Source organism: Exophiala bonariae, assembly GCF_035927105.1.
Source record: "Exophiala bonariae strain CCFEE 5792 chromosome Unknown scaffold_3, whole genome shotgun sequence".
NCBI lineage: Eukaryota > Fungi > Ascomycota > Eurotiomycetes > Chaetothyriales > Herpotrichiellaceae > Exophiala > Exophiala bonariae.
This window is the reverse complement of record NW_027042478.1, coordinates 1,417,366-1,444,848: the sequence shown is the minus strand read 5'-3', so window position 1 is coordinate 1,444,848 and position 27,483 is coordinate 1,417,366. Positions and strand designations below refer to the sequence as shown.

The 27,483-nt window shown below is 50.3% G+C and overlaps 9 protein-coding genes across 9 annotated transcripts; 5 read left to right on the top strand and 4 right to left on the bottom strand.

Moving 5' to 3' along the window:
* Positions 1-1,900: 1,900 nt before the first annotated feature.
* LTR84_008045 (uncharacterized protein) lies at positions 1,901-3,661 on the top strand (the record flags this gene model as incomplete). The annotated part of the gene is made up of 6 exons (XM_064851595.1): positions 1,901-2,170; positions 2,222-2,429; positions 2,479-2,676; positions 2,736-2,925; positions 2,980-3,350; positions 3,408-3,661. 6 exons carry the CDS (start codon positions 1,901-1,903, stop codon positions 3,659-3,661), a joined length of 1,491 nt encoding a protein of 496 aa, XP_064710598.1.
* Positions 3,662-4,757: 1,096 nt separating this feature from the next.
* Positions 4,758-5,186, top strand: LTR84_008044 (uncharacterized protein; the record flags this gene model as incomplete). Its single annotated transcript, XM_064851594.1, has 1 exon — positions 4,758-5,186. One exon carries the CDS (start codon positions 4,758-4,760, stop codon positions 5,184-5,186), a length of 429 nt encoding a protein of 142 aa, XP_064710597.1.
* A 1,390-nt stretch (positions 5,187-6,576) lies between these two features.
* On the top strand, positions 6,577-9,040 carry LYS4_2 (mitochondrial Homoaconitase; the record flags this gene model as incomplete). Its single annotated transcript, XM_064851593.1, has 2 exons — positions 6,577-6,579; positions 6,629-9,040. 2 exons carry the CDS (start codon positions 6,577-6,579, stop codon positions 9,038-9,040), a joined length of 2,415 nt encoding a protein of 804 aa, XP_064710596.1.
* A 1,592-nt stretch (positions 9,041-10,632) lies between these two features.
* On the top strand, positions 10,633-11,826 carry LTR84_008042 (uncharacterized protein; the record flags this gene model as incomplete). Its single annotated transcript, XM_064851592.1, has 2 exons — positions 10,633-11,013; positions 11,068-11,826. The coding sequence occupies 2 exons, from the start codon at positions 10,633-10,635 to the stop codon at positions 11,824-11,826; spliced, it is 1,140 nt and encodes a 379-aa protein (XP_064710595.1).
* Positions 11,827-12,344: 518 nt separating this feature from the next.
* On the bottom strand, positions 12,345-13,829 carry LTR84_008041 (uncharacterized protein; the record flags this gene model as incomplete). Its single annotated transcript, XM_064851591.1, has 1 exon — positions 12,345-13,829. One exon carries the CDS (start codon positions 13,827-13,829, stop codon positions 12,345-12,347), a length of 1,485 nt encoding a protein of 494 aa, XP_064710594.1.
* Positions 13,830-16,346: 2,517 nt separating this feature from the next.
* On the top strand, positions 16,347-18,896 carry LTR84_008040 (uncharacterized protein; the record flags this gene model as incomplete). Its single annotated transcript, XM_064851590.1, has 3 exons — positions 16,347-16,537; positions 16,589-16,775; positions 16,857-18,896. The coding sequence occupies 3 exons, from the start codon at positions 16,347-16,349 to the stop codon at positions 18,894-18,896; spliced, it is 2,418 nt and encodes an 805-aa protein (XP_064710593.1).
* An 866-nt stretch (positions 18,897-19,762) lies between these two features.
* Positions 19,763-21,121, bottom strand: LTR84_008039 (uncharacterized protein; the record flags this gene model as incomplete). The annotated part of the gene is made up of 1 exon (XM_064851589.1): positions 19,763-21,121. One exon carries the CDS (start codon positions 21,119-21,121, stop codon positions 19,763-19,765), a length of 1,359 nt encoding a protein of 452 aa, XP_064710592.1.
* A 1,376-nt stretch (positions 21,122-22,497) lies between these two features.
* On the bottom strand, positions 22,498-23,961 carry LTR84_008038 (uncharacterized protein; the record flags this gene model as incomplete). The annotated part of the gene is made up of 1 exon (XM_064851588.1): positions 22,498-23,961. One exon carries the CDS (start codon positions 23,959-23,961, stop codon positions 22,498-22,500), a length of 1,464 nt encoding a protein of 487 aa, XP_064710591.1.
* Positions 23,962-25,757: 1,796 nt separating this feature from the next.
* Positions 25,758-26,915, bottom strand: LTR84_008037 (uncharacterized protein; the record flags this gene model as incomplete). Its single annotated transcript, XM_064851587.1, has 4 exons — positions 25,758-26,072; positions 26,123-26,335; positions 26,389-26,674; positions 26,734-26,915. 4 exons carry the CDS (start codon positions 26,913-26,915, stop codon positions 25,758-25,760), a joined length of 996 nt encoding a protein of 331 aa, XP_064710590.1.
* Between the last annotated feature and the right edge of the window lie 568 nt (positions 26,916-27,483).

Below are 27,483 nucleotides of genomic sequence, written 5' to 3'. Positions count from 1 at the left end.
ACGGAGTACTCTGTATAATGAAAAAGACTCCACACGCAGAATAATTGGATACAGATAACCCCGTCAGGATAGTGATGATCGCTTGGATTTGTATGGATTCAATTTCCAGGCATCTTTATTGTCCCTCTTGACAGGGCCAATAGTACTGAGGAGTGGAAGCTGGGAAAATCCCGGTATCTGGACTCGGTAGATGGAACCATGTACAGAGTCTCCATGTGGAATACCAACCGATCCAAGCAAACATGTGGACTTCTTCAACAAATCTTGCCCACGTTTGTGCGTTAGCTTCACAATAACCCCAGGATAGATCCCCCAGTCCATCACTTACTCGTACGGAGTTACAATTCACTTCGTTGTGAGAATGCCTACGATATCGTGCCTGTTGTTTATCCGTACTGCCGGCCAACTTACTGCCTAGAAATCAAATGCTCCCCAATTCACCTTAATTTGGTACCTGGCATGCTCGTGTTCGATTCGACTTCGATTCGAGTTCTATGCATGAACAAGTCTCCTAGCTTGGTGACGGAATGTTCCAAGCTTTTGCCCAAGGATCGACCGGGACTGCAACTACTGTCCTTGTCGTCCATGGCATACGCAAGACAAGAGCCTCAGCTGGTTTGCTATCTTCCACAAGCCCTTTCTGGACAACTGCCGTCTCTGTAATATTTCGTACTGAACCGTCATCCTCAGGTTTTGGTCAGCCAGACGACTGCCCAGACTCGCCGGACTCAGATCAGATGGTATGGTTCGTCGATATCATCTCGCTCCGACTGCGGGTCTTCTGCTAGTAAAGATGTCCAATGGCTTTGAAGAAATTGGTCATTCCGCTCCTGGTTAAGTTGGGTCTTGGCAGATGTCCTTCGGCGGGCACTAGTGTCTAGATTCCTTGGCGCAGTGACTTCCTCGTTACATTCCCTCGTGTTTTCTCGCTCTTGGAAACCTGATTCAGCTTATCCTCCGTACATGGCGGTACAAGGCGTCTGTAGCCAAGCTGTAACAATGTGCCTTGGTGGTGCTTTTCTTTTCTTACAATGCTATGGACAAAACCAAGCTTCCGCCTGACCGAACGGCAGATGAACCCACTTGCTGAACCAAGCCTCCCAGGTTCCTGGCCAATGTCACGTCTCCATGTCTCGAGTCGTGCATTCTGGAAGAAGTGTGTTCCATATCTGGATCTAGCCGGATAGATTTGATGCCGTAGCCTGGCGCCATCACAGATTCACTGTGCATCAATCTCTATCCGTACCGACTACCTCCGTGCCCACTCTGGAATCTGGGCTAAGAGGCGGTAAGGTCTTCTGCGCCAAGAAAAGCCACCAAGCGCGGCATTGGTGATTTCGACATCAGATACTCTAACGACAGGATGATCCTGTGCCCATGTCCATGACCTGAGATACAACACATCCCATGTCAGACCCAATGCAAGGCCGCAGTCGCCCCAAACATTGGCGATATGCTATGTCCTTGAACGGGTCATCTCCATTCATCCGGCCTGATGAGGCTTCCCCGTATCTTGGTTAGCCCAAATTTTGTTGAGCTGCAAAGATGTATCTTTTTCAGGATCTCACCACACCATGGCTACATGGTTCAGGTGGGTCTGGGGGAATTGATTGGAGCAACCTGGAGCAGGGTCTGGAGCATGGGGAAGATGGACTCGTGCTGAATTTGTACCCCCGCCGCCCGTGCAACGATACACATCTAAGTGTCACCACTTTGTCTATATAATATACACCCTGTCCATAAGATTGTCTCTTCAAACCAACCCGTCTCCCAACCTCGGACAGTCGCCTAAGTTGTGTGCTTCTAGTTTTTGTGATCTACGTCGAGCTTCTCATATTCAACGTGTTGAAGCATCTCTATCACCACTACACAACGTACACCTCTTTGTCCCCCACCCACGATGGGTCACTCATCAGAGGTCGAGGTTCCCATTGAGGGCCCGGTCAGCAAGGAGCACAATGTCGAAATGGTTGAATCGGGCTCAACGAGCTCTCAAGATATCGGCTATGATGCAAAGGCCACGGCCAAATTGATCAGGAAGATCGATTGGGTCCTACTTCCCTTCCTTGCATTACTCTACTTGCTCAGTTTCTTGGATCGAACAAACATCGGAAACGCTCGTCTGGCAGGACTCGAAAAAGAGCTTGGGATGAAGGGGTTGGACTATAATGTAAGTTTATCTGTCTATGTCTTGGTACTACAGTTTCCTGATGTTGCCTAGATTGCTCTTGCCATCTTCTTTCCCTTTTACGTTGCTGTCGAACCGGTCTCAAACTTGATGCTAAAAAAGACGCGGCCTTCTCTCTGGATTCCTTCGATTATGGTCGCATGGGGAATTTGTACCACTCTGATGGGTTTGGTGCACAATTTCGGGGGCCTTCTTGCTGCTCGTGCTGCTCTTGGTATTGCAGAAGGTGGTTTGTTCCCGGGTAAGAATCTACCAAGCGATATATAACGAACCTTTACTGACTCCACTAGGCGTCACCTATTACATTACTCTCTGGTACAGACGTCATGAATGTGGCTTCCGGATGGCCATCTTCTTCTCAGCCGCCACAGCAGCTGGAGCTTTCGGAGGTCTTCTGGCACGGGGCATTGTCGAGCTGGATGGTGTCGGTGGGAAGAGTGGATGGGCTTGGATCTTTATCCTTGAAGGATTAGCTACGTTCTTCATCGGTTCGTTGCTTGCTACTGAGTTTCGGGCTCTCAAAAATTTCTAACATTTGTGATTCTAGCTATTTTGGCATTTTTCGTGATGCATGATTATCCATCAACGGCCAAGTTCCTCACTACAGAGGAGAGGAACGAAGTCACCCGTCGTCTTGAACACGATCGCAGCTCCCTGGCAGATGAGTTTGACCTCAAGTACTTCTGGCACGCCGTCAAGGACTGGAAGATCTGGGTCCATATGTTCATCACCATTGGGTAAGCACTAAGATTTTCGACTACCACAAGAACACTATACTGATACGAAAATAGAATCTACACTCCTCTTTACTCCTACTCTCTTTTCCTGCCAACCATCGTCAAAACTCTCGGATACACCAACAACACTGCTCAGCTGATGACTGTTCCTCCATATATCGTTGCCTGTTTCTGCACCCTCACCGGTGGCTGGGCAGCCGATAGACTCAAGACTCGAGGTGTTTTCATGATCGGCTTCAGTCTCGTTGCCATCCTCGGACTGGTTCTACTGCTCGCTTCCCAGAACCCCCATGTCAAGTACTCCGGATGTTTCTTCTTTGCCATGGGAATCTACCCCAATGTACCCCAGGGTGTCGCCTGGAACGGCAACAACATCGGTGGCAGTGTCAAGCGTGGTGTCGGTATTGCTATGCACGTCGGCTTTGGTAAGTCAAACTATAGTTCATTTTCTGGCTATGTAATAACACTAACAATCACTCCAGGTAATCTCGGTGGTGCCATCGCAGGTTTCATCTATCTAAGCAAAGACTCGCCAAAGTTTAGAAATGGCCACGCCATTCTGATCGGCATGATCTCCATGAGTATCTGCCTCCAAACCTTCATGACCCTCTATCTACGCCGCGAGAACGCCCGCCGCGACCGCGAGTACAAGTCACCATCTGAGTACTCGGCCCAGGACAGACACGCTGAAAGAGAAAAGGGTGACAATGCCACCTTCTTCCGCTATACCTTGTAAAGGTAGCAAGTTTTGGAGATCCACATTTTACTGAGAGTCTTGCGGGTCATCGTATGAATGACTTGATGACACAAACATGTTCTGGGATATAAGTAGGGAGCATAGAAAATAACATTTTTATTGTTTGTTATCTCTCAGTTCACGTATCATTCACTTGATTGCAGCAGTAGCATGGCCGTGAATTACAGCATCCTCAGAGTGCACAACAGTGAGCACAGATGCATTGGTCGAAGGGGCCAGACTTATGATGTTCAAATCTCAAGTATCCCGGTTGTCCCACCCAGACGATAGGGGTTTCCTGGTAATACTCGTACATCAGACCCGGGCCCGGTCTGCACGACATTCAATAGTTTGGAAACGGATAGATCCTTGCCAGATCTACCGTGTACCAGTATCGCTATCATGTAGGCAAGAAGAGAGGCCATAGGGGTCAAATGCAATGAGTGGATAAGTTGTGGAAATTAATACTGGAAGAGCCATTCTCGCTTCATCGGGGGAAATACCTTTCAGAGTACGGAGTACGCATCTGGAAAGAGGGCCAGAGTGATGCCCGATCTGTCCATCTCAATTTCAATTTCACGTTGAGGGCTGGGAAAGAACAAAATGTCCTCGAGCATGTTCCCTCCATTGCACCCGAGAGGAAATGATGGAATGACGAAAGTCGAGATTGGAAGGTGTGTAACCTCCATTTTATTCGAAAGGAGGTCGACAAAGCATTGGCAGGGAAGAAGTGACCAGCCTTTCAACAGATGCAGGGACTAACCCGGGACCCACGTTATCTAGCACACTTGTATTCCGCACAAATAGGAGTACAAGCATTTCCGATGCTTACCTGATGATCTCTCGTAACCTAGACTCGGATACCAGACCAACGGTCATGGACGTACTCGGTACTGGGAGCGGACAGAGGCATCAAGGTTGCTTAGATCGCGGACATGTCCTTGGCAGTGGGGTAGGATGAGGAGGACAGCCACAGAAACTTGATCGACAGCCGCTTCGACCCGTCCCGTCCGTACTAGTTCACTGGACTTAGGTCGTCGGCGACAGGGAAAAAGCATCCTGCGCGAAGCATCTCCTCGGACCTCCTCTTCCTCGGATGGATATAGCCGGTGCCCTGGGAAGTCTGTTCGGGGTGGTGGACACGATCCACCAGCGAATCGGAAGCCGCAAGGTCGGCAAGGCGAACCTCAGCTTCGAGCTCGTACGATACAGAACATATCTACGTCCGGGGGAACAAGAGTTGATCGCTCTGGGTGTCAGGTCTGAACTCTGCTATCCGACTGCCGAAAGACTGATAGAAATCCACTCCGCGATACTGGATTGGTTCGAAAACACAAAGTTCAAACAATGGTTGGCGGGGAAGAAGGCCACGCTTCCCAACTGGTTCTTGGACAAGAAGGCGAGTGCTTTGAAGGAGCATATTGACATTATCAAAGAGACGAGAGATCGTTTGTTTGATGAGCTGCAGGGCGAGGTTTGCGATTTTTATTTCTTGAGTTCGAAAAAAGTATTGGACATGCTCTGAGATCTACGAGAGCAGGGAACTTTCAATCTTGCTTCACCTCATGCAGCTGGGGTGAGAACATTCCTCGGCCGTGACAACAGTGATCGTATTCGCAATCAGAGAGTTCAAGATTTGGCCAATAGTACGTACAACTCGCATGGTTTCTCACAGATTGACATATTGATACTACATTCGTCAAGTCAATCATATGCTTCAAGGAATTAGCAGACAATCGAGGCGAATTCAACAAGAGATTAGAGAAGATCCTGAACCGCATGAGTTGCGAAGTTTTCCCACCAACTCGGGACGTATGTATATGGAGAGGGTTTTCGATGGTGGCAAGAGAAAATATATTCGGAAAGGGGACGTAAAAGTGGAAGTCCAGAAGTTCATCTTTTGGTAGTAACGGGCACGGATTCTTGGTGAGGTATAGCGACCAAGGATGGCAAATTCGAAGTATAGTATAAAGATGAACACTTTTGAGTTGTTGGGATATTTGGCCTCCAGTGAATGGAGCATGATAGCCAAAGTAGATTGGGGTAGGTTGCTCGGAATGAAATCGAGGACAACAAATGCGGTGCTGCAAAGACTTTCAAAAGACCTACCACGACGTCGAACCGAATAGACCGGTGGCCCCCTTCATAAAAGACTCGGGATAGGGTTGATATAACCCAAATGTGGTGAAGCTTTGATCTGTGCTGGTGAAATATGTTCAGCGGTTTTTGTCAGTGCTTGAGAAGCTACACAGTGACTTCGACGAAAGGCACCAATGTCTGATCAGTGATATGTTACCACTTGGTGACCTCCAATTTAAAAGAAGGCTTGATCCAAGCGTGTTGGCCATTAGGCCTAAGCACTGATTGACCACTTCAAGCTTTGCTCTTCGTTGGTAAAAGATACTTCGTTTGTACAGCGCGGTGGGTCTCTCTCCATGATCAGCAATACTTCAGGTGCATCATTGGTGGTCTCCGGGACTCTGACCGGGCTTGTTCGATCAACTTCAATTCAGAAATCGGTTGGCTACCCTGAGCAAAGAAGGCTTGTGAGATGAGACCTTGAAAGGGCAGTGGCAAAGCTTTAGAAAGGGAGGTGCCGGCACACTTTCCCAAGCGAGATTAACTAACTCAACTCCGAAGTCGGCTGCTAACAGCGACTGATTGTCCAATCGGAGTAGGCTTTTAGTAAGACCGCGGCAGAAAGCTCTCCAAGTAATTTTTGGCCTCAATGAGTCGCAGCATTCGCATAGAAATTTGTAGATTTCATTCTCGTCGGATTTATTCTGCAGAATTTCCTCGACATTGTGTAGTCTCCCTGTGACATATGCTATGCTATACAGGTGATATCCGGCGGTGAATTTTTTGTCTTCCCTTCGCCGTGGTTACCAACCCTTAGAGCCTCCGGAGTGCGAGTCATGGTAAGTACAGTTAGCGAAAGATGAATAGAATGCGCTGAGACGTGTATAGATTTCCAACACGTTGTCGCAGAGGCCACACCTTTTGAGGCGGCTAATCCCTCAGCACCAACAATGGCTACAGCGATCCAGATTTAGTCGCACAAGTCAAAACCTCCAAGATGTCTTCCACGCGCAGCGAGAAGATCCGGTGGCCTCGTCGATTCTCTCCTCGCTAAAGACCTCTCCCCGGGTCCCTCAAACGCTTACAGAAAAGATCGTGCAGCGCTACGCTGTGGGCTTACCCAAGGACAAATACGTAAGATCGGGAGACTATGTGACAATTTCACCACACCATTGCATGACTCACGACAACTCATGGCCCGTCGCGATGAAATTCATGTCGATCGGTGCTTCCAAAGTGAAAGATCCCAAACAAATAGTGACAACGCTAGACCATGACGTTCAGAACCGCTCAGAAGCAAATTTGAAAAAGTACAGACAAATCGAAGAGTTTGCTAAGAAGCAGGGGGTTGATTTCTACCCGGCTGGAAGAGGAATCGGTCATCAAATCATGGTCGAAGAGGGCTACGCGTGGCCAGGGACATTAGTGGTTGCGAGTGACAGCCATACAAATATGTACGGTGGACTAGGCTGCCTTGGAACACCTGTAGTGAGAACCGATGCCGCAAGCATCTGGGCCACTGGAAGAACTTGGTGGCAAATCCCACCTGTCGCCAAAGTGACTTTCAACGGGGTACTCCCAGCAGGTGTCACCGGCAAAGACATCATTGTTGCGCTCTGTGGGCTCTTTGACAAAGACGATGTTCTCAACCACGCCATTGAATTTACTGGCTCGGAAGAGACTATGGCTAGTCTACCTATTGATTCACGGTTGACCATTGCGAACATGACAACGGAGTGGGGAGCTCTCGCTGGACTATTTCCGGTAGATCAGATGCTACAGGGTTGGCTTCGGGCAAAGGCCACCATGTCTGCTCTTGACGAATCTGAAGGTCGAACAGGAAACCCGCGATTCTCCCATCCCAGACTAGACGAGCTATTCGAGGCCAATCTTGTTGCGGACAAAGGAGCCCAATACGCAAAACAGCTCTACCTCGACCTCAACACTCTTTCTCCATATGTGTCAGGACCCAATTCCGTCAAAGTAGCCACTCCACTTAATGTTCTTGAGGAGCAAGACATTAAGGTCAACAGAGCTTACTTGGTCTCATGTACGAATTCGCGAGCGTCAGATCTTGCTGCTGCGGCCAAAGTCTTCAAGGACGCAGCAGCAGCCAATGGAGGTCGGATTCCCAAGCTAGCAGAAGGCGTCAAGTTCTATATTGCCGCCGCATCATTACCTGAACAACAAATTGCAGAGGACGCGGGCGATTGGCAGACTCTGATTGAAGCCGGTGCCATCAAGCTCCCTGCTGGGTGCGGCCCATGTATCGGTTTAGGATCAGGTCTACTTGAGCCAGGTGAAGTCGGTATCAGCGCGAGCAACAGAAATTTCAAAGGACGAATGGGAAGCCCTGACGCCAAAGCATATCTCGCGAGCCCTGAAGTTGTGGCTGCAAGTGCTCTGAGTGGAAAGATCAGCGGTCCTGGCTGGTACCAGAAGCCAGAGGGTTGGTCTGGGGTGGTCCGAGGTGAGGGTGACGGCATTAAGGAGGAGGATCGTATGATCACCGCCGATGAAGCATTTCAGAAAATTATTGACCAACTCGACGGCATGATTGAGACAGCAGAACAGACATTCGGTGAAGAAGAGCAGCCGGTAGTAGAGCAAAGCACGGGCACTACCCAAGTGTACCCAGGATTTCCGGAGCGAGTGGAAGGGGAGATCATCTTCTGTGATGCCGACAATATCAACACAGATGGAATCTACCCTGGAAAATACACCTACCAGGACAATGTTTCTGTGGAGAAAATGGCCGAAGTCTGTATGGAGAATTATGACCCGAAATTCTCATCTCTGGCAAAGCCTGGAGATATTGTGGTGAGCGGCTTTAATTTCGGGACAGGAAGCAGCCGCGAACAGGCCGCCACTGCTCTCCTAGCGAAGAAGATCCCTCTGGTTGTAGCAGGCAGTTTTGGCAACATCTTTTCGAGGAACAGTATCAACAATGCTCTCATGGGTCTCGAAGTTCCCAAGCTTGTACAACGCCTTCGAGAGACCTTCTCAGCGAAGAAGGGTGCGACCGGCACCGAGATCACAGAGCCTACAGGCAACAAGGAAAGCCAGGAAAGTCTTGACTCACCACCTCCAGCACCGACCAAAGCCATCGAGCACCAATTGACCCGGAGAACGGGATGGACATTGGTTTGGGATGTGAAGAAATCACAGATTGAAGTCACTGAAGGTCCAGGTGGGAAAAATTGGACCGAAAAGGTCGGAGAGCTGCCACCTAATGTGCAGGAGATCATCGCCAAAGGAGGTCTCGAGAAGTGGGTCCAGAAAGAGATCGCAGCATCATGAGTGATGACTCGAGACGAGTTCCACTAGGTGTGTTATTGAACATTGGACATACAATCAACATTTGTCTTGCCCTAAAAGATGCGACAAGTCTTGGACGGAGCTAGAATTCAACAAAGTTGACAAGTCGTTGACAGAGGAACTGCACCAATGAATTGAACCGGGAGACACCGTCAGCATCCTGTATCCTCGAGTTGACCAGGTTGCCACAAGCCATGCTCTTCCCCATACACAAACACGAGCCACCGTGAACCGGGTCAAGTCTACTGTATCTTGCATACATCAATGGTCACAGGTCTTGCGCCCGGCGAGCTGTCAACATTTCAGCCCTTGCTACCTGGGGCCCGCTCCACCGAGGACGCGGTGCTGATAGGTTTTCACGCCCATATTTTGTGACCGTCTTCGTGTGAAGGAGGTACAGCTTATAATGGAACAGCGCTACCAACCACAATTTTTGGCTCTTGGATGAGATTCGCGGAAGTCTTGGAGCTCGGCCAAAATACAGCATCAGGCGTAGAAGAGGAGAGTTGGCTCATCGAGTCTCAATAGTAAGAGTCCTGATCTTCACAGTTGAAGGGACGGAGGGATAAATGTCGTCATAGCTGAGTGAATATATATGAAGATATGGATTGAGACACGTATCATGCGGATAGAACTTTAATTTTCTTGAGTTACACAGGAAATGTATATGGGCATACGAGGCTGTGTCAAGGGCGGGTAGTGACATATCAGCTTTGAGCTAGATCTCAAAAGGGATTGGTAACCGAGCCATTAGTGAAGGTACACTAAACGCGAAAACACGTGATGGCAAGCTTTTGACGCGAGTAATTTTGGAAGCTTGGTAGAGGATTGAGAAGGTGCAGTGGGGGGACGTTCAAATCTCTCAGACATCCTTCCATACAATCCGTCAAGCCATCCACTACAATTAGTCGCGTTTTCGGCCTTGATTGATACTAAAATAAACATTCCATCTTCTGGCAAGCTCCATATCCAAGTCGAACTCATGGGCACCCAGCACTTTGTGCATTGGACTTGAGTAGGAGATCAACAGCTTTAGATCTCAACCTGCCCTTCCCTCGCATTGGGCTTTGGGAAGCACTATGTTCTCCTTGCTTATCAACTATTTTCATACTTGTAAGCCTGTGAAACACTTGAAGGAGCAACGACAAAAATCATTCAGGGTGTTGCCCGGCCGCATTGGGATCTCCCATGCGTTAGCCTTAACCTTGCCAGCGATTACAACTCAGGCTGCGACAGAGTTTCTCCCCTGACTCCCTGCACAGCCCACCCTTGATCCTCCGGTAACATCGAGAGCCTCGTCAGCTTTCCACTGCTTGCAACCAATAGTTGATGTGCACGAACCACAATCCCAGGTCCACTCCTCTCCTTTGGTATAATATCAATCTGCTCACCCACCACCACAATCATGACCTCTCTCCATCCAAAAAAACATACGTCGCTTGCTGACCATAGTCGCCCTCGACCGGGCCTCGTACTGTCGCTTACTTTCCTTCAAAGGACTCTCTCATATCACATTCATTAGCATCTACTTCAACATCTTTTGAGAGTTCCCAGTCGGTTTTGTTTTCTTCGCCATGGTCGCTATCCCTACGTATTTACTAGCTTCGTCGGCCATTTCTCATCTCGGCTCTCTTGTGTCTCGCGATCCAGTACCAGTACCAGCACCTCATCCTGATTCTTCCAGTAATTCAGCGTCGTCTTCAACGGCATTTGGCTCCGTGTTAGGACCTCTCATTTCTTCCCAATTTGCCGATCCGGCCATCATTCACGTCGATGGCACTTCTTATGCATTCGCCACAAACAACCGAGGCGTTGGTTCTGATCTAGTGCATGTCCAAGTCGCAACCTCAACTGACAACCATACTTGGACATTGTTGGAACACCATGATGCTCTGCCTCAGGTTGGCGCATGGGAGACAGGTGTCCGTGTATGGGCACCGGACGTTGTTCAGTTGGTAAGCATACCTCAATCATTTCCAACCATCCACCTCTAATACCCTCCTCCTCAGGACGACGGCTCCTTCGTTCTCTACTACACCGACGAAGTTGCAACGAGCAGATCACACCATTGCATCGGCGCCGCAACCTCGAAATCAGTATTAGGACCCTACACCCCACTCGACCAACCCCTCGCCTGCCCCGACGTCCACAAGCTCGGCGGTGCGATCGACCCCGACGGGTTCTACGACCCATCCACCCACAAGCGATATGTCCTGTACAAGACCGACGGAAACTCCCTCGGCCACGGCGGCACATGCAGCAACACGATCGCACCCATCATGCCCACCCCGATCATGCTGCAGGAAGTCTCGATGCACGACGGCATCACCCTGATCGGCAACGCAGTGCAGCTGCTCGACCGCGACGTGACCGACGGACCACTGATCGAAGCACCCTCACTCCACCGCTCGTGCGAAGGCATCTACTTCCTGTTCTACTCGTCCAACTGCTTCACGACACCCATGTACGACGTCGCATACGCGACCGCCACCAACATCAACGGGCCGTACACGCGCTCGAACCATCCATTGCTCATCACCAGCGACTCGAATCTCGTCGGGCCCGGTGGCCTCGATATCATCCGTGGTGGCGACATGGTCGTCTTCCACAGCCATCTGACCGTCGATAACGACCCGGCCATGAAGAAGAAGGCCGAGAAGATCTCGCATGATACCAACACCCCGCTTGCAGACGTCAAGCTGCCGCTTGTCAGGGGTCTGTGGACCGCCAAGGCCACTTTCTCGGGTGACACTGTTAGTTTGGCGTGATGCTGAGGCGACTATATCTATCTACTTTGCTGTTTTCGTTTTTTGAAGCGTTCAAGCGTGTTTATCTATCCCCTTTCCAGTCTACTTGAGCCGTTTGGCGAGCATGCGGAGTCTCAATATTTTACGTATACCCATATATTCTGTCAATATTGAGATTTTACACTCGATCTTAGAGATTCTTTTTTCCCCAAGAGCGTCGCATTAAACGACTACCTAGGCTCCAGGACCTACTGCTGTCAAGTAACGGAGGATCCCACACATATCAATGTTGCAATATAAATCACTAGCTCATTATCTTCGTTATTCGTTACGCTTACGTCTAGCTGGATATGTATCTCAAAATGCCCGAATGACGCGCTATGCCTCGCCTGGATCACAGTTCACATGCTGCGACGACCACCACTCATTAGATTCAAAAAGGGAGCACTGCATGCTGAAAGTGTGCACCATGTATAGCTATAAAGAACCGCCATGCCGAAGGGACAGGCCAGCATGTCGATTTCCTCGCACATATGGAGCTAGAGCCGCTCAGCCCACTCAACCCATCGCCGCACCACTTCATCGACACTCTTGAGGCCGTCTCTGTTAGCCTCAATCTCGAACCACTCGCGGTGTTCACGACCACAAGCCTGACAGTCAGGCTTTACCACTCGCTTTTCTTCGAGCTCCAAGTGGATCAGGCGCTCCACTCGATGCACGTGAGGCACCTTGCGACCTGCGATCATGCTGTTGGATGTCGATAACGCGTGTGCCTTGGGGTTTGAGGATGTATATGGATAGTAGCGGATCAATGTAATGTTTTGCCCGCATTGCTTCGTCCATTGTGACATGCGTCGGTGCACATTGGCTGCGCGTCCGATTTTGAGCAGGATTGTGCGTTGCTCTGGTGGTTGAGACTCCTGCTGCCGTGAAGGTGACGATTGAGACATGTCTGTTGGGAAAGCTGAGGCATAACGAACGGAGGCATAGCGTTGGAGTGTTTTGTTCTTCTTCTGGGCTCGTGTCGGGTGTAGGGAGGGATAGAGACCACCATATTCATTCTCTTCGACATCATCGTCGTCATCTTCGAGGAGAGACGAAGCGGTTTCGTCGTCCGGAGTCGAGTCCTCAGACTCCGGGGTCAGCCAGAAGATATAGATGTAACCGGCATCATCTGCAGCAGATATAGGTCGAGATAGCTCACTGAGTAGACGTGACGTGGTTTGTGGAGAGAGTGATGATGGTATCAACGATAGAAAATTCTGGGTTTGACTATGGCTTGGCGAAGGGCCCACGGAGGGCCGTGGAGGAGTAGGAGCTGAAGCAGATGGTCGTTGTGGCGTTACCGGTGGGTTCGAAAGAGATAGAGCGTGCATCTGAGGCTGCGGTGCGTATTGGCTCGCATGGACAGAAGGTTTTTGCGGCCTTTGCGATGTCCTCTGGGGTGGCTCGCTATCGTCCTCACTATCGGCCTGTAGACAACAGGACCACGAGAACTTGATATTTGAGCCTTGCTTACGATCTGGACGACTGGGTCGTGGTCGTTGTTGAATCATATTGTCTGGGACAGACATCAAAGGGCTCTGCATTTCGTTCCAGCCAGAGGGGAGGGTATCTCTGCGCTTGGGGTGCGCACCATCTTTCCTATGGCGATGGTGATGCTTCCTCTGTGGATCTTGGACCTCTTCATCGATGTCCAATATGCCTACCCGTTCGGCTAGAGTGTCAAGACTTGATCTCTCCTTCAAGGGATGCAAGCTAGTCCTCTGGCGGTTCTTAGCCACCAGTTGCTCAGCCTGGTCCTTATGGTGGTAACAGAAGAATGCTCCTGCGTGCTCTTCATCGAGGATTGCAACTACCCCGTGTCCTCGGCTGGGTGACGGGGAAGGAGAGGCATGCGGAGAGGAAGCCAGAGCACGTCGGCAAGGACGGCCTGTTGCTGTAATGCCTCTACATGTTGTGGCAGGATTTTTCGAGTCGGAGCGGGGCAGAAGGGCTTCAGGACTTCGAGCAGCGATTGTCATGTCCAAGAGAACGTGAGTCTTCCTTGCCTTGATAGTCAACGTAACGCGTGTTGATTTACGGAGATCTTGATGGGAAAAGAGGGAACTAGGAAGGAAAAGGACTCAAGCTGCAGACAGACGGGTGATATGTGCAGTAGGATCAAGTTGTTGGTCATGAATCACAGATGGTGCTCTTACCGATTGTCACTTTGCTTGACTGGCAATGCATTGTGGAATTTCACTCAATATGATCGACAAGTTCAACTGGTTCTGAGATTCAGGCACCAGGCACATGGTTGGAATTTGAAGGCATGACTGATTGGACTTGGGTGACGTTCTTTCGAAAGTCAGTCGTGGCTGGGACATGTAGACCTCCAGGGATTTGGGCGGCAATGCTTTAACTGGGGAGGTGGCTGGGGGACGCGTCCAAGGCCGGCCCGAGGAATTGGTAGTCCTCGCCACACTTGCCCTGCAGGAACCTCATTATCAGGTGTACGCGCTAAGACGTTGGTACTGTTTTCAGCTCTCTGGAATCGTTTACAACTGCGACAAATGATCAACAGTACCGACATCTTCTGCGGCTCGAGCGGACACCGCTCAGAGTTGTAATGCGGTATTGTGGCTCATGAAAATACATGTCTCAACCTCAGTGTCATGAAAGACCCGGGCATCGAGAAGGGCCAAGGTCGCATGCATCGTTCTGGGTGCCTATCTGTTTCTCCGAGTTCTACCTCTAGTTAACATTGTTCATCCCCCCTATCTCGATGATGCTTAAGGCTATATTTGGTTGCATGGCTTTTTCCTGCAATACTCTAGACGACTCAATGCACGGTTGCCCATCCATTCCACCTTCCCAATGTATTGCTCCTCCGAGCGTACCATGTGGGCAAGTCGCAAGTTATGCTCTTCCTACACGAACAGCATCTGAGATCCCTGGTTCTGGTCTGTTCCTTTTATTCCCTTCTGCAGCCATAGGCTTGCTACGCTGCTGGCAAGCATGCTGAGTCACGTCTGCCGACTTTGATTGATTGTTCGGCTTCTGCACCGCTGAGATTGCATGCCAGGGCGAATCTTGAGCTTTCGAATCCGATGAGGCGGGCCGCTTGATGACTTGAAGATGACTGCCATGCTCTTCAAGTTGGATGTCAGTGTGATCTTGCACAAGTATTGCATCACACTCGGCGATGGTCTTCGGGTTCTGCGAGAGTTCGGGTTGATGAACCTCGCCAACATACTGCAAGATTTCTTTTGTCATGGCTGGATTGATGTCAGCCAGGTATCAACATAGGTATGCCACCACTCACCGAATTTGAGATGCACGCAGGCAGTGGTAGGACAGCCAGTGACTTTGATGATTCTCTGTGATGCACCTCACCAATGCAAAGGACGACAACAAACCTGATCTGATTTTCAGTGGCCATGAGGGTTTATGTAGAAAATCTACAACCTCAAGCTCAACTAGCCGAGGATTTTGTAATTCCCATTTCCAGGTGTTGGTCCTGCAACCCAGCTCAGGGGCATGAATGCCAGGGAGGACGCAACAGAATTGCTGGTCTGTAGATGAATGAAATTTTCAGATTCCTTCTTCAGGAATGATAGCAGATGCTCTCCACAATTTGTTTGAACACTTCTTGTACATGAGGCAACTCTCACGACTTTTACGATGTGGACCCAAAGCGCTTTGAAGAGGACGGCACGGACTACGGAGGAGTCGGAGGTGAAAGTACCAAGATCTTTGCCAGCCTTACCACGCACAGTTAGTACCTGGCGTAGGTACCTACCGAAAGTCCCGAAGGTATCTAAAGGACCCAGTACTTGGTAGCCACTCCATGGTCGTCGCGCACTGGGGTATCGAGACGATGCGCTTAGCCTAATACAGGAATCTGAAAAAGGCGCCCTGGCAGGCAACGAATTCATTCAGTGCGTTGGGTCTATCAGGAATCGCCACATCTTGCTAAGGGCCAGACTGACGACGTACTACCCTTGCCCAACGGCTCGGGCCCTGAGAACTCGAGGCGACAGCTGATATGATACCTATCCGTACGTACTCGTCAATGGTATCTTTGCGTGTGTCCGGGCTGCTTCCCTCTTCTACTGATCGGGCCCTTCCACGGCCGTTTCAACTGTCTCCCGACACCATCATCCCCTGCATATCTCTTCCCCACGCCTACTAGTATTGAGGATCTCGAGCTGAGAGGGGGTCCGGGTACCCCTGTACCCCTGTACCGCTTCTGCCCACTAACCCCCTCTGGCAATCATGAAAATGGGTGGGCACTGCATCGACAGCCTCATCGATGGTATTGGGACTCTCATCTTTTTTTGTTTCTCTTCCCGTGCCTGACCTCTTCAATTCTGGCAAGTAGATATCGAATCTTCCTTTTCGCGTCTAGATCTCATCCGACTCCCAGTCCGCTACCAGAGGTACTAGCAACCAGTCTCCCCTTTCCTCTGCATGCAAGCCTCTCAACCTGGTGTTCGCTGCTCAATTCTTCAATGACTTTGAATGCTTCTTAAAGCATTTCGATTCGCACATTCACGATGCGTTCTGAACTATCGTCGATTCCTTACACGCCTGATAGACCAATAAATGCCCCCCGCATTAAGCCGCAACTTTGGGCGCAATTTCGTGCGAAGATCACCTTACTTCGTACTCAAGGCTACACAAATGACAAAATCAGAGCCGAACTGAAAAAGGATCCTGAAGCAATTAAGTTATCCTTCGATCCAAGGTACAGATTTCTGCTCTCCTACGTCTGTTAAACTCATGCTAAGACATGCAGCACGGGTCAGCTCAACGGGCAGTTGGATAAGTGGGGGCTTGTCATCCGCCAACAAAAATCGGTCGTTCGTGTAGGTCAGGCGGTAGTGACAGATGATGGCCTCATTTTTCAGAAATCAGACGCAGAGCACTCCGAGGACCCCATCGGCCAAAAGGTGGCTGCTGAGCACAAATCTTTGTCAGAACATGTATGTTATGGCGACTTTGATTTCGTTCAATATGTACACCAAATATCCCACTAATTTGTGCTAATGCTCATTGACCGACAGGATGAGGACGCCTGCGGACAGAAAAGAGTCTCGACGAAGGCCAATTTACCCTCACACAGAGATCAGAGAGGGGCCGCAGAGCAACCAGCTGCTACTGCGATCAAGAACTCTAAGCGAGCTGGTGAAGGAGACATCAACTCTAGCATTGGTCGCTTTCTGGATAATGACCACAACCGCGACACCACCACACGGCAAGCATCGCTCTTTCTGGAAACCCCACCACTAGACTTCAACGATACATCTTCGAGCGGTGGCGAGTTCTTAAAGCACGGTATCAAAACACCAGATACATCGATATCACCGCTTGTGTCGATGACACAATATGACCAGTACTTGGATGGGGAGTCTGGTCTAGAAGAGTTTATAACAGCGAGGATCATGAGAACATTTACACGGAACCTACACTCACTCTCACCAACACACCCAAACGTTATTACGATCTCAACCTGCCGCGCTGTCAATGAAGCAGCGGAGTTCCTTGCGGCTGTAGGGATCTTTCGGGATGCTTTCAACCTCTTTCACCTCGAGTATATATCATGGCTGAAGCATTTGAAGCGACTTGGACCACCTGATTTGGGCATTGTTGGTGGCATGGCTACAGCTGCTATTAACTGTGCTCGCACGTACCTGGCCAGTAGGTCCCTCGGTGACCACCGACAAATGCTCGTGCGGCAAGTTTTATCCGAAGTTATTGAAGAACTGACGAGAAGGAATTTGGGGTCCAGCCTCGACTGTGTTTTACTACATTTCTACCTTTCTTCCACTTGCGATCGTATGGAAGATTCTGCAATCTACGACTTGTCGGTAAAGCACCAAGTTATAGGACTTCGAATGATTTTCGACCTCTGGGGAACATCCTTCAAGATAATAGCGAAGGACAACCGGGATCGCGAGCGTTTCTTCATGACCAGCGCCGTGGAGGCCTCTCTGACCACAAAAGCGTCCGAGCTTGTTAGCTGTAACGTCAATTTTTCCGCCTGTTCGCTTTGGCTGTCTCGAAATTCGATCCAACCCTCAGACCGCGAACGCTTGGTGGGACATGTCAGAGATTTTCTTCGCTTGTGTCAGGCACACATCTTTGCAAATAGCGATCAAGTGGACCAGGCCATTGGACACTTGCCAGGAGCAGGCGACAACAGAACAAAGGAGTTCGCCGGATGGCTTCTCTACTGTTACATCACTCCAGAACTTCTGCTCAAGACAGTGCCGTTGGATTGGAAGTTCGTCCAATGGGCAAACCAGACCGATGAATTACCATTCAGTTCCGTTCTCGCGCTAGCGATAATAGCTAGTAGCTTCCCAAACATCCTCAGCGGAATGCTGACCGACACATCTATCAGCGGCATGTGGATGAGAGCGGTTGACACATCTATCAGCGGCATGTGGATGAGAGCGATCAACTCACTCCTGCAATCGTCTTTCGCATACGGGATGATAGCCGATGCGTACCTCCTCAGGTTGACATCTCTAAATGGTGGCAACGCAGGAGATGTTCCTGCTGGCCTCACTACTTCAGCTCTGATGACATCAATACTGAAGTATCACCTACACAAAATGGTCGGCGCTCAGCAATCCAAATCACCTCTACAGACGACAGAAGTTCTCCGCCAAACCTGCAACTTCTATAGATCTTTAGAAACTCTACCACGACCGTCAGCCCAACCAGCAGCTCCCCCCCCTCGTCCGCCGCCATCGCCATCATTACAGTCGGAACTGTCAGTAAGCAAGAGTTCTCAACCCAGTGTGGTCATCTCATTGCGGTCGTCAGTCAACACGATCCGTTCATCAATGAGTTTTGACCAAAGACAGATGATCGAACTCAAATTGCGCCTGCGTCAGGGACTTTCGCAGGTAACCAGACGCAGCAAGGACAGCTGGTTCTCGACAAGATCCTCGCATCAGTCCCGTGACGAGGACAGCTTCGAGAAAGTGACGGGAATGCCGTACATGGACTTGTCGGCGATTCCCGGCGAGCGCAGAGACACGCTCATGACCGAGCGTATTGAGGAAGAACAGAGCGACGTTGAGATGCAAGACTGATGATGGACTTCGTCGCCTCCGTAACGCCAGACGGATAATGAACCCTATTCTCCTCCACCATATTTCCTCCCAAGGGGTTGCACAAGTGGGAAAGAACAAAATGACCGTGGGAGCTGCGCTCTCCACTCTTAAAGATTATGCCACCATCGCAGCCCACACCGGCAGCAACACGAAGGGACGTCGACCCAAGATCACGCCGGTGAAGACTTGGAGTTCCAATAGGCGAGGTTGCTGCTTGCAACCCATGGCACGATATCTAGAGACTTCCCGCACGGCCGGGAAGAGGAGAGGTCCTGAACCACACCTACCTAGTCGAGGATGGCCAAGGTCAACATATGCGTGAAGGGAAGAACTCAGTTTGAGACTACAGGCTTCGGCCGTGATGTCAGCTGCCGCGCGAGGCTCTGTCAACGAGGCTGAGAGCCTGTCGATAGTACTGGCTGTCCCACCTCCCGCGGGCCGCTAGTCAACTAGTACATATAGGCAGTGGAATCAGATCCCGATTGTGGAAGTATGTATCAATATAACTCAATCTCACTGATTTTATTTCATGATGACGACGATGATGATGATGATGATAGTGTTATGATAGTCACATACCATATTTGAGTTTCCTCATATATTCAAAAAAGTCCAAGGTAGTGAAAGCCTTGGAAGTAAGAACGTACTGCCGTAAACACATATCCATCAATGTAGCATAGCATAGCAATGCAATGCAAATCAGCGTGAACCTCAGCCAAAAAGCCCCCGGGTATTTTCAATAATTCATATCAGATACAACCTTGCGCACATGCAGGTAATCAACATAACTCAACACAGTCTGCATGTATGAGCCCGCCCAATGTGCAGTTCCATCGGGAGACACCTTAATCCAGCTTCAACCCGCTCAGGAAGTCCAACGCCTCGTCCTGGGCGCTCTCGAGCTGGGAAATCCTAGACTTCAAACCCGCCGACTCCAACTTCATCATGCCCACGACATCCCACGCCTCATTGGCATGCAGACCATGGCATTTCGAGCACCCGTACGCCGCATCGTGGCCGGTATGGCTCGACGAGGCGGACTTCATGGATGTGGCTGTCGACATGGCTTCCGAGAATACGCTCACGACGGAACTGGCATCCGAGGCGATTTCGGATTCAGCGGAGGAGGAGGAGATGTCCGAGATTCGGTGGCGGCGGTATTTGGATTGGAGAGTCGAGTCTTGGTCTTGGTCTCGAATTGCGTCGTCGTCGTTGGATACCATTCGCACACTTTGCTGGTTTTGTGACAATTGTGTGTCGAGCGATGCTCTTTGGCTCGCGAGCTGGGCTCTGAGTTCTGCGATTGCTTTCTCTTGCTCCAGTGCCCTTTGTGCCATGTCTTCTAATTGGAATTTCAAATGTTCATTGCGTGTATTTGCGGCTTCCAGCTCATCGGCCTGGGATGTCTTGGTGGATGTCAGCGCCTTGACAGATTTCTGTTGTTCGATATGGGCCTGCTGAAACCGACGTACTACTCCTTCCGCGTTCAACTGGAGGTTTTTGAAGGTTGATGGAGAGAAATTATCGGGATATCCTTGTGGGAACAGGGCTTCTCGTACGTCGAGCTGACTCAGTTCATCTTCTTCTGCGAGATTGGGTGAAGTGGGTGACACCGTGGTGGACTTTCGGAAGAAGTTGAATCTCGATGGGGCGGGAGTGGCAGGTGTTGAAGAGATTGAATCCCTCTGAGGGCGTCTTGTGAAGGTATCCACCGACTCCTGACTCGTCGAGAACAAGCTCTCCATGACGCCGACTTCAGCAACGGGGTCGAGTTTTTCCTTTGTTGGAGACGGGATCAAGGAGATGTTAACTGGCTCAGACGATCCCTCGAACCAACTAGCAAGTTTGTCCACGGCTGAAGAGTTTCTCTTTTTTGCAGTTTGTTCCTCTGGCGGTGTCCGAGCGACCTCGAACTGAGCGGCCTCGGAGACTGAGACTCTTTCTGGGGATATAGATCTTGTACTCTGAGGACGCAAGAATTGCGGGAGGGCAGAGGATCGTGTGGGCGAGGAGGATTGTGATCTGGTAAACAGTGGGGGGAGGGTAGTTGCAGTTCTCGAGCGTTGATGGGTATATCTTGTAGGGGTCGAAGCAGGAGGTGGAAGAGATAAGGGAGAATCTTGAGAGACAATCATTGGGAAATAACCTGGATTGAGTGGTGTGGTTGTCGAGGTGTTTGCGGATTGAGACATGAATGCAGCCATGTGGGATGATGCAATTTTGGGCGTGAGAAGTTGGCGATAGGCGAGACTGCTGAATTGGTGCTTGTCGATCACCAGGTGCTCGTGGCGTGGCGTGGCGGAGCAGCCAACACTGCAACTTGAAGAGAGCTGACTTGTTGATGGTTGACCAGAGTTTGGAGCAGGACTGCTTCTTGTTCAATATAATCGGCAAGATCCTTCCCTTCTCGTGGAGTGGATGGTCGAGTTATTGAAAACAACGGTGGTTATCCGTGACAGGGACCCCGCTTTCAGGCAACTGTGGGCTGTCAGTATTGAGTGCAATATACCGACAATCTCAGACAAGATTGAGGTCTGCTAGTAGTGAGTGACAGCAGCAATACTTTCTGAAAGATGGTGAACAAGCACAGCCGTGACCCGAGCGTCTTCTGCCCGCCTTTTCTATTATCTGTTCCTGGATGATGGAAACCTGATGTTGAGTTCCAGTTCAGGGTCGGCGATGAAATCAACGTGGTTGGAAGTCCTAAAAAGTGGGGAAGGGCGGCCCATGCCCACCACCCTCTGGGCCAGTGACTCAGTGACGCCCCCAATGCCCAATACCCACCTAGCTATCGCCTATCGATGCCGCCCAATCCTTGGAGCTTAAAGCCTGGACCCTCACTGAATTCTCCACCCATCGTCACCAATTGAACGCCACGACGAGGCTGGCGAACTCTGTCGCAAAACTTGCACTTGGTCCGAGCGTGTTTCAGCATCATTTGGAGAAAAAAGGATCTTACACTCGTGTTCCTAAGAACCATTCCACCGCAAGCTGGGATCTGGTGGAAATTAGAAGAGAGAGCCCCTCTCATTAGCATTGCGTGTGACCCTAGAAATGTCCATATCCAGGCTTTTACAGGATTAAGAGGGCGGTTTTGAAGGAAACGCACCAGTCAATGGTCATCGTTGAACATTCTGGCTCTCGCACGAGCTAATCATCGTCGGCAACTGACAATAAGCTCACAGACGCAATGGCTAGTCTTCTCAATTCTTCTTCCCTTTCTATCTACCTGGGTTCGCAGTGACAATGACTGGTCGGAGGAAGTATCAGATACGACTACTGCCATCTACTGCACCAGTACAGTTGTCCTGGATTGACCTATTATTGACCACCAACAATCCTTCCTGTCGTCCACCTCGAGACAACCTTTCTCCCAAGCCAAGTTGAATCTTTCCGCTGCGCTTTTCATCGGCTGATGAGAAGGTTGCCGATTTGACTTGAAAGAACTTTGCAGCAGGGAAATACTTCCTGTCCCCAGATTGTACTCCGTAGCAAGAAATGCCCCAACGGAGAAAAGAAATGTTTAAACCACAAATTCGCTCACTTGACAAACTTTTCCTGCTCGTAATAAATCCAAGACTCATGAACATCCTGGTGCATCCTGGCCCCAGGCGCTGCCAAAGTTGGTGCTGTTTCTGACCCTTAGTTTGGGACCATCATTGTCTGCTTGAGCGGATGATGCTTCGTCCCTCCCATTAGTTCCTGTGTCTTGACTGCCGTTCGATAGCAAAGAATCCTTTCTAGAGCGCCTCGCTGCTGCGGCCTCAGAGAGTTTGGCATCTACCAATCCCAGAAATGTACTGGAAGCTTCACTTTTGGCACCAGGATCAAGCATCAGTGGGCCCGTAAGAGCTGGATCTTCTTCCGTGGCATGTACAGGGTCTTCCTCCATTTCGGGTTCTTCCTGAATGATTTGATCCTTGACGTCTGTATGGCGTCCCGCCTCGGAACTGAAGGAAAAATAAGAATCCGAGTTTTCGGATGGCCGGAGGGGTGGTCTTCTGGTTGGCACCGGAGCATAAGGCTTCTCTTGTCTGGGTGTTATGCGCTCTGAGCTCGCAGAGCTTGAGACGGTGCCATCAAAAGCCATTGGAGTATGTCCAGCATGTCTCTTCAATTTTTCATCCAACGGTGAGAGGAGCCCTTTGATCTCGACTTGCATTAACCCGTCTGCTGGATGCTTAGGCCTGGGAGAAGGAGACTGTACAGGACTAATGAACTGAGGGCTCGCTACTTTGTTAAAGGAGGAGGTCAAAGCTGTCGATCGGAGTGTGATGCCGTCGAGAGTCTTATCCACTTGCTCGATAGGTACCGGAATACTCTCTGCCCTCTCCTGAGATGTTGGAGACACCTCCTTCGTCAGAGGTGCGAGTGGTGCATTTTCCGAAATGCTTGGCAGATGTGCTATGTCGTCGTCATGAGAGAAAACTCGAGTAACGGGTGGTGTAAATTCGGGGCCTTTCCAGACCGGTTGAGCTAGGTGAGTCGCCGGCTCTGACAGAATGCGACCACGGGCTGGACCATTGAAGCCATTGTATGATGCGAATGATGTCCGAAATGAATCTCTATTTGCAGCTGAAGAGTCGTTGCTCGACCGTCGCTTGGGATCTCTGGCTCGGTTGATCTTCTGTTCCAGCTCCTTTATACGAGCTTTGAGTGCTGTTCGCTCAATGTCCCAAACTCTTCGTTCACTCTCATGTGTTTCTCGGAGCTGCGTGTTCAGCCTCCGACACTGGTCGATATAGGCTGAAATATCAACTCCGGGAACAGGATTGTGGATTGAAAATGAATGCTTTGGCAGCTGACTTGCTGAAGCAACAGGAGGAAGCAGGGGAACATGGGTTGTGGCAATGGAGTGACGACCGTGCATGGGTAGATTCTGGGTAAACCGGACGTTCTTAGCGGAGGCATCGTTGCCGTCGAATTCAGACAATGAACCCATGGCGGTGTCTTCTTGATTCAGCGGTGAGAAGTTGTCCAGATCGTGTGCTAGAGCCGGGGAAGGGTCGAATGCATGTGTTGGTGAAGCTGGTCGAACATCCATGAGGGCTGCAATTGGATGATGTGCTCTGCAGAGGGAGAGATGGAAATGAACAGGGAGATGCGGCCACTATCAGGGAACGGTCGAGAACTGGTAGCTGTAATGGAGAGGCTAACCCTAGAGTACTGCTTCTATGAGAAAGGAGTGAATATGGTGCCGTGCTTGGGTACACGCTGCAGTTGGTGGAAGAAGAGCCGAGGTCGGCTAGTGACTAAGATGGCTGGCGAGAAAAAAAAGATGTTTTGAGATACAAAAGGCAATTTGCAGATGCACAATGAAAAGTCCTGATGAAGAGGCGATGGATGAACTTGATAAGAAAGATGGATGAAGCAGTATATTCTGCCAGTGTCAGTGAGTGCGTGAGATGGAAGGAGCCCACTAAGTATTATCGTTGGCTGGAATTGAATCTCGTGGCAGTCGATGTGATGTGTTGGAGCAACGCAACTGCGACTCTGTGAAGACCGTGACTATGGAGTACTTGCAGGCCGGTCGGTGCCCACCGTGACGGTAGGCACGAATCATGGTAGTGGTGATGACGTTGGCGGGATCGAACCTACAAGGTGGGTGCGAAGCAAGCCTAAGGATGAATGGAAGCAAGCCATTTGGATGTACCCGTACCTCGTACGGATAGTGGATACAGAGTCCAAGTGTCCCCGTGAAGACTGAAGGGTCAGATAATGTCAGGGTCCGGCTGTCAACCTTCAGAATTAGTCTTTAAAGGTTGCACCGGGGCATCGCTTGACGATTCTTGGGCAGCGCAGATCTGGGAACATGTCACCAACGAACATGGGATGCGCTGTTGAAGTCGACAGTAGCCCCCGTCCGCGCCGCAGGTCCCTGAAGCTAAGTCCACCTAGTAGAAAGGGGGTCCGCTGCACCAAGAACAGCCATCCACTGCCAGCGGCACACATTTTTTCAAAAGAATTCACGGACCAACACCGGCACGTGGCTTCGTATTCCCTCTCACGACTCACAATCATCGTCAAGGTTTGAACGCTGGAATTTCACCATAACCTTTGGCTCCGTGATATATCCACCACCATACCCATGCGGCCTATGAACCCGATTGCCGACCATCAAGGAGTATCTATCTGTGGCCTGCATGCGGCCTTTGCCAGAAATCCCACATGTGATACACGTGGATGTGGCAATAGAGAAATGCACAATCGCAAGCGCGCTGAAGCCATATTGGCGTCCACATGTCGGTGATGTCAGTTCACTTCGAAAAGGTTTTCAAATGCATGTGCATGTTGACACTGAACAAAAATCGGTGCTCTCTCGGGCATCATATCCTTCCGGCAGATTCACGATAAGGAATTTCAAAGGACTACGTCGTAGGTGCTCACTAATGTGATCCTATGGCCACGGAGTGTTATACCCAACTGCTGCTTCCTGAGACTAGTTTACTCTTAAAAGTTATGCCCTGTCTCTTAAAAATGTCCTGGAGGTTCTCAGTGATGCTCACACTCTCGTTCCATTTACAGATGGTAATGTTGATTGGAGCACGTAAAGCCGGCTAAATCTTCTACTCGATGGTATAAGAAGGATTATTGCAATGCTCTTGATTTGGAAAGCTTTTGTTTGGAATAGGATGTTAAGGTATTGGAAGATACAGCCATCTCGGCAAGATGCATATTTGGTGTAGACTGTCCCATCAACCTTGTTGACTCTCGATACTTCAGCCCCTGCACCACTGGTTAAGAATGGAAAAAGCAATCAAGCCTTCCCGGTTCCTAGGAGTATGCATCGCTAAAAGAATATCGACTTCTTCACGTTCAGGTTCCCACTATAGCACGTATTTATGCGGTGGCTGCGACCTCCTCAGAAGTACCGTTGGTGCCATTTTCAGTGCTCTCGAAACCCTCGGCGCCATCTTCCTTGCCAGGGCTATCGATGGCAACTTTGACAGCAATTTCACGACCTTCAATCTGTTTGCCATTCATCTCATCAACGGCTTTCTTCTGTAGATCTTCAGAGCCAAGAGTCACGAAACCGAAGCCACGGCCCTTGCGAGGCTCGTTGCGGGCTTGAAGTTTCTTGACCATGAAGCGAGGGATCGGGCGAAGTGCAATCTTTGCAGAGCTGGGATCGTAGGCTGCAAACAATTCCTTGAGCTGTCGTGATTGTTAGTTGGGTCATTCTGAAGGACGGACAAAATACACACCTTCTCCTCGCTAAGGTCATAAGGAAGATTGGCAACCATGACCTTGGTGGTAGATGGGATGCCGTCCTCTGGGGGCCCTCGCTGCTTTGGTGGGCGAGGAGTCCGGGATTTGGCATCCGCAGAGGGAGCGGCTTGCTTGTTGGCCTCTGCGGTAACATCGGTCAAGGGGAGTGGGTTTTCGGCGAGATCGGTGGCGGGAGCGGCGGTGCCATCCTGGATGTCAAGTCAGTACAATTGTGTGGATGTGAGAGATGTGTCAGACTCACAGATCTGGCTCCTCCACGAGCACGACCGCCTCGTCCGCGACCACGGCCGCCACGGCCCCGACCAGCGGATCTCTTGCGATCAGCATCACCTTCGGCGGCGGAGTCGTTGCCAGTGGCGTTCTGCTCAGGCTTGCGGGCAAGTTGAACAGAGACCTTGCGTTCGAGGATATCCTTGCCTGACAGATTGGTGATGGCTTTCTCGGCCTCGTCTGCGGTCTTCAAATCGACAAAGGCATAACCGACGGGGCGGTTGGTGCGTGGGTTGACGGGGATTGAGGTTGACTCGCTGGATTGAGATTATATTAGAGAGGAATTGATGGAAATGATGAGATTGATGACACGTACACATCATAGCCTGAGAAGAAGGTCTTCAATTCCGCCTCAGTTGTCGCATAAGCGAGATTCCCTATATACAATCGACGACCTTCTGCGGCAGAAGCCAGAACTGCTTCATTGTTGGCAGCAGAGTTATCCTCCAGGCTGCTATTCTTGAGGTTATCTGCAAGGTTGTCGACGGCAGAAGACATTGTCGCTGAGGCACAAGTGATGGGATTTGGGGGATCGAGGACTTGTGAAATGGAAGAACTCAGGGAGCTGAAGGGCTGCCTTGGGAATTGATTAGATGAGGGGTTGGAAGGGTAGCTGGGTGCCCTAGATTCAAAGTGATTTTGAAGATGAGCGCGGGTTGTGATCAGAAGAAGGATGAATTGTTGATGGAAACAAAAGAAGAGAAAGAGTCAAAGGGGTGCCACAGGCTGAGAAAATAATTTAGCTTGGAGGGTTAGGGTGGCAGTTGCGGTGGAGGTTAGCGCCAACACTAGTCACGGAAGGGAAGAATGGAAGGTGATGGGGTGTGGGAAAATCAGGTGAATTGCGCTGGGTAAGATGCCCTTAGCCACACAATAATAATAGGCAGGCCCAGGGGACAAACGAAAGAAGTTACGGGGCACGGAGTAACTGGGTACCTAGGTACCAGCCAACAAGGCGGTGACTCCCCAAATGCGAGGTCACGCTAAGAAATTAACTCGATGCTGGATGGCAACTGCACCGCATGGCAATCGCTGCTACTCGTATGTTATGCAGCAAAACTGCAGG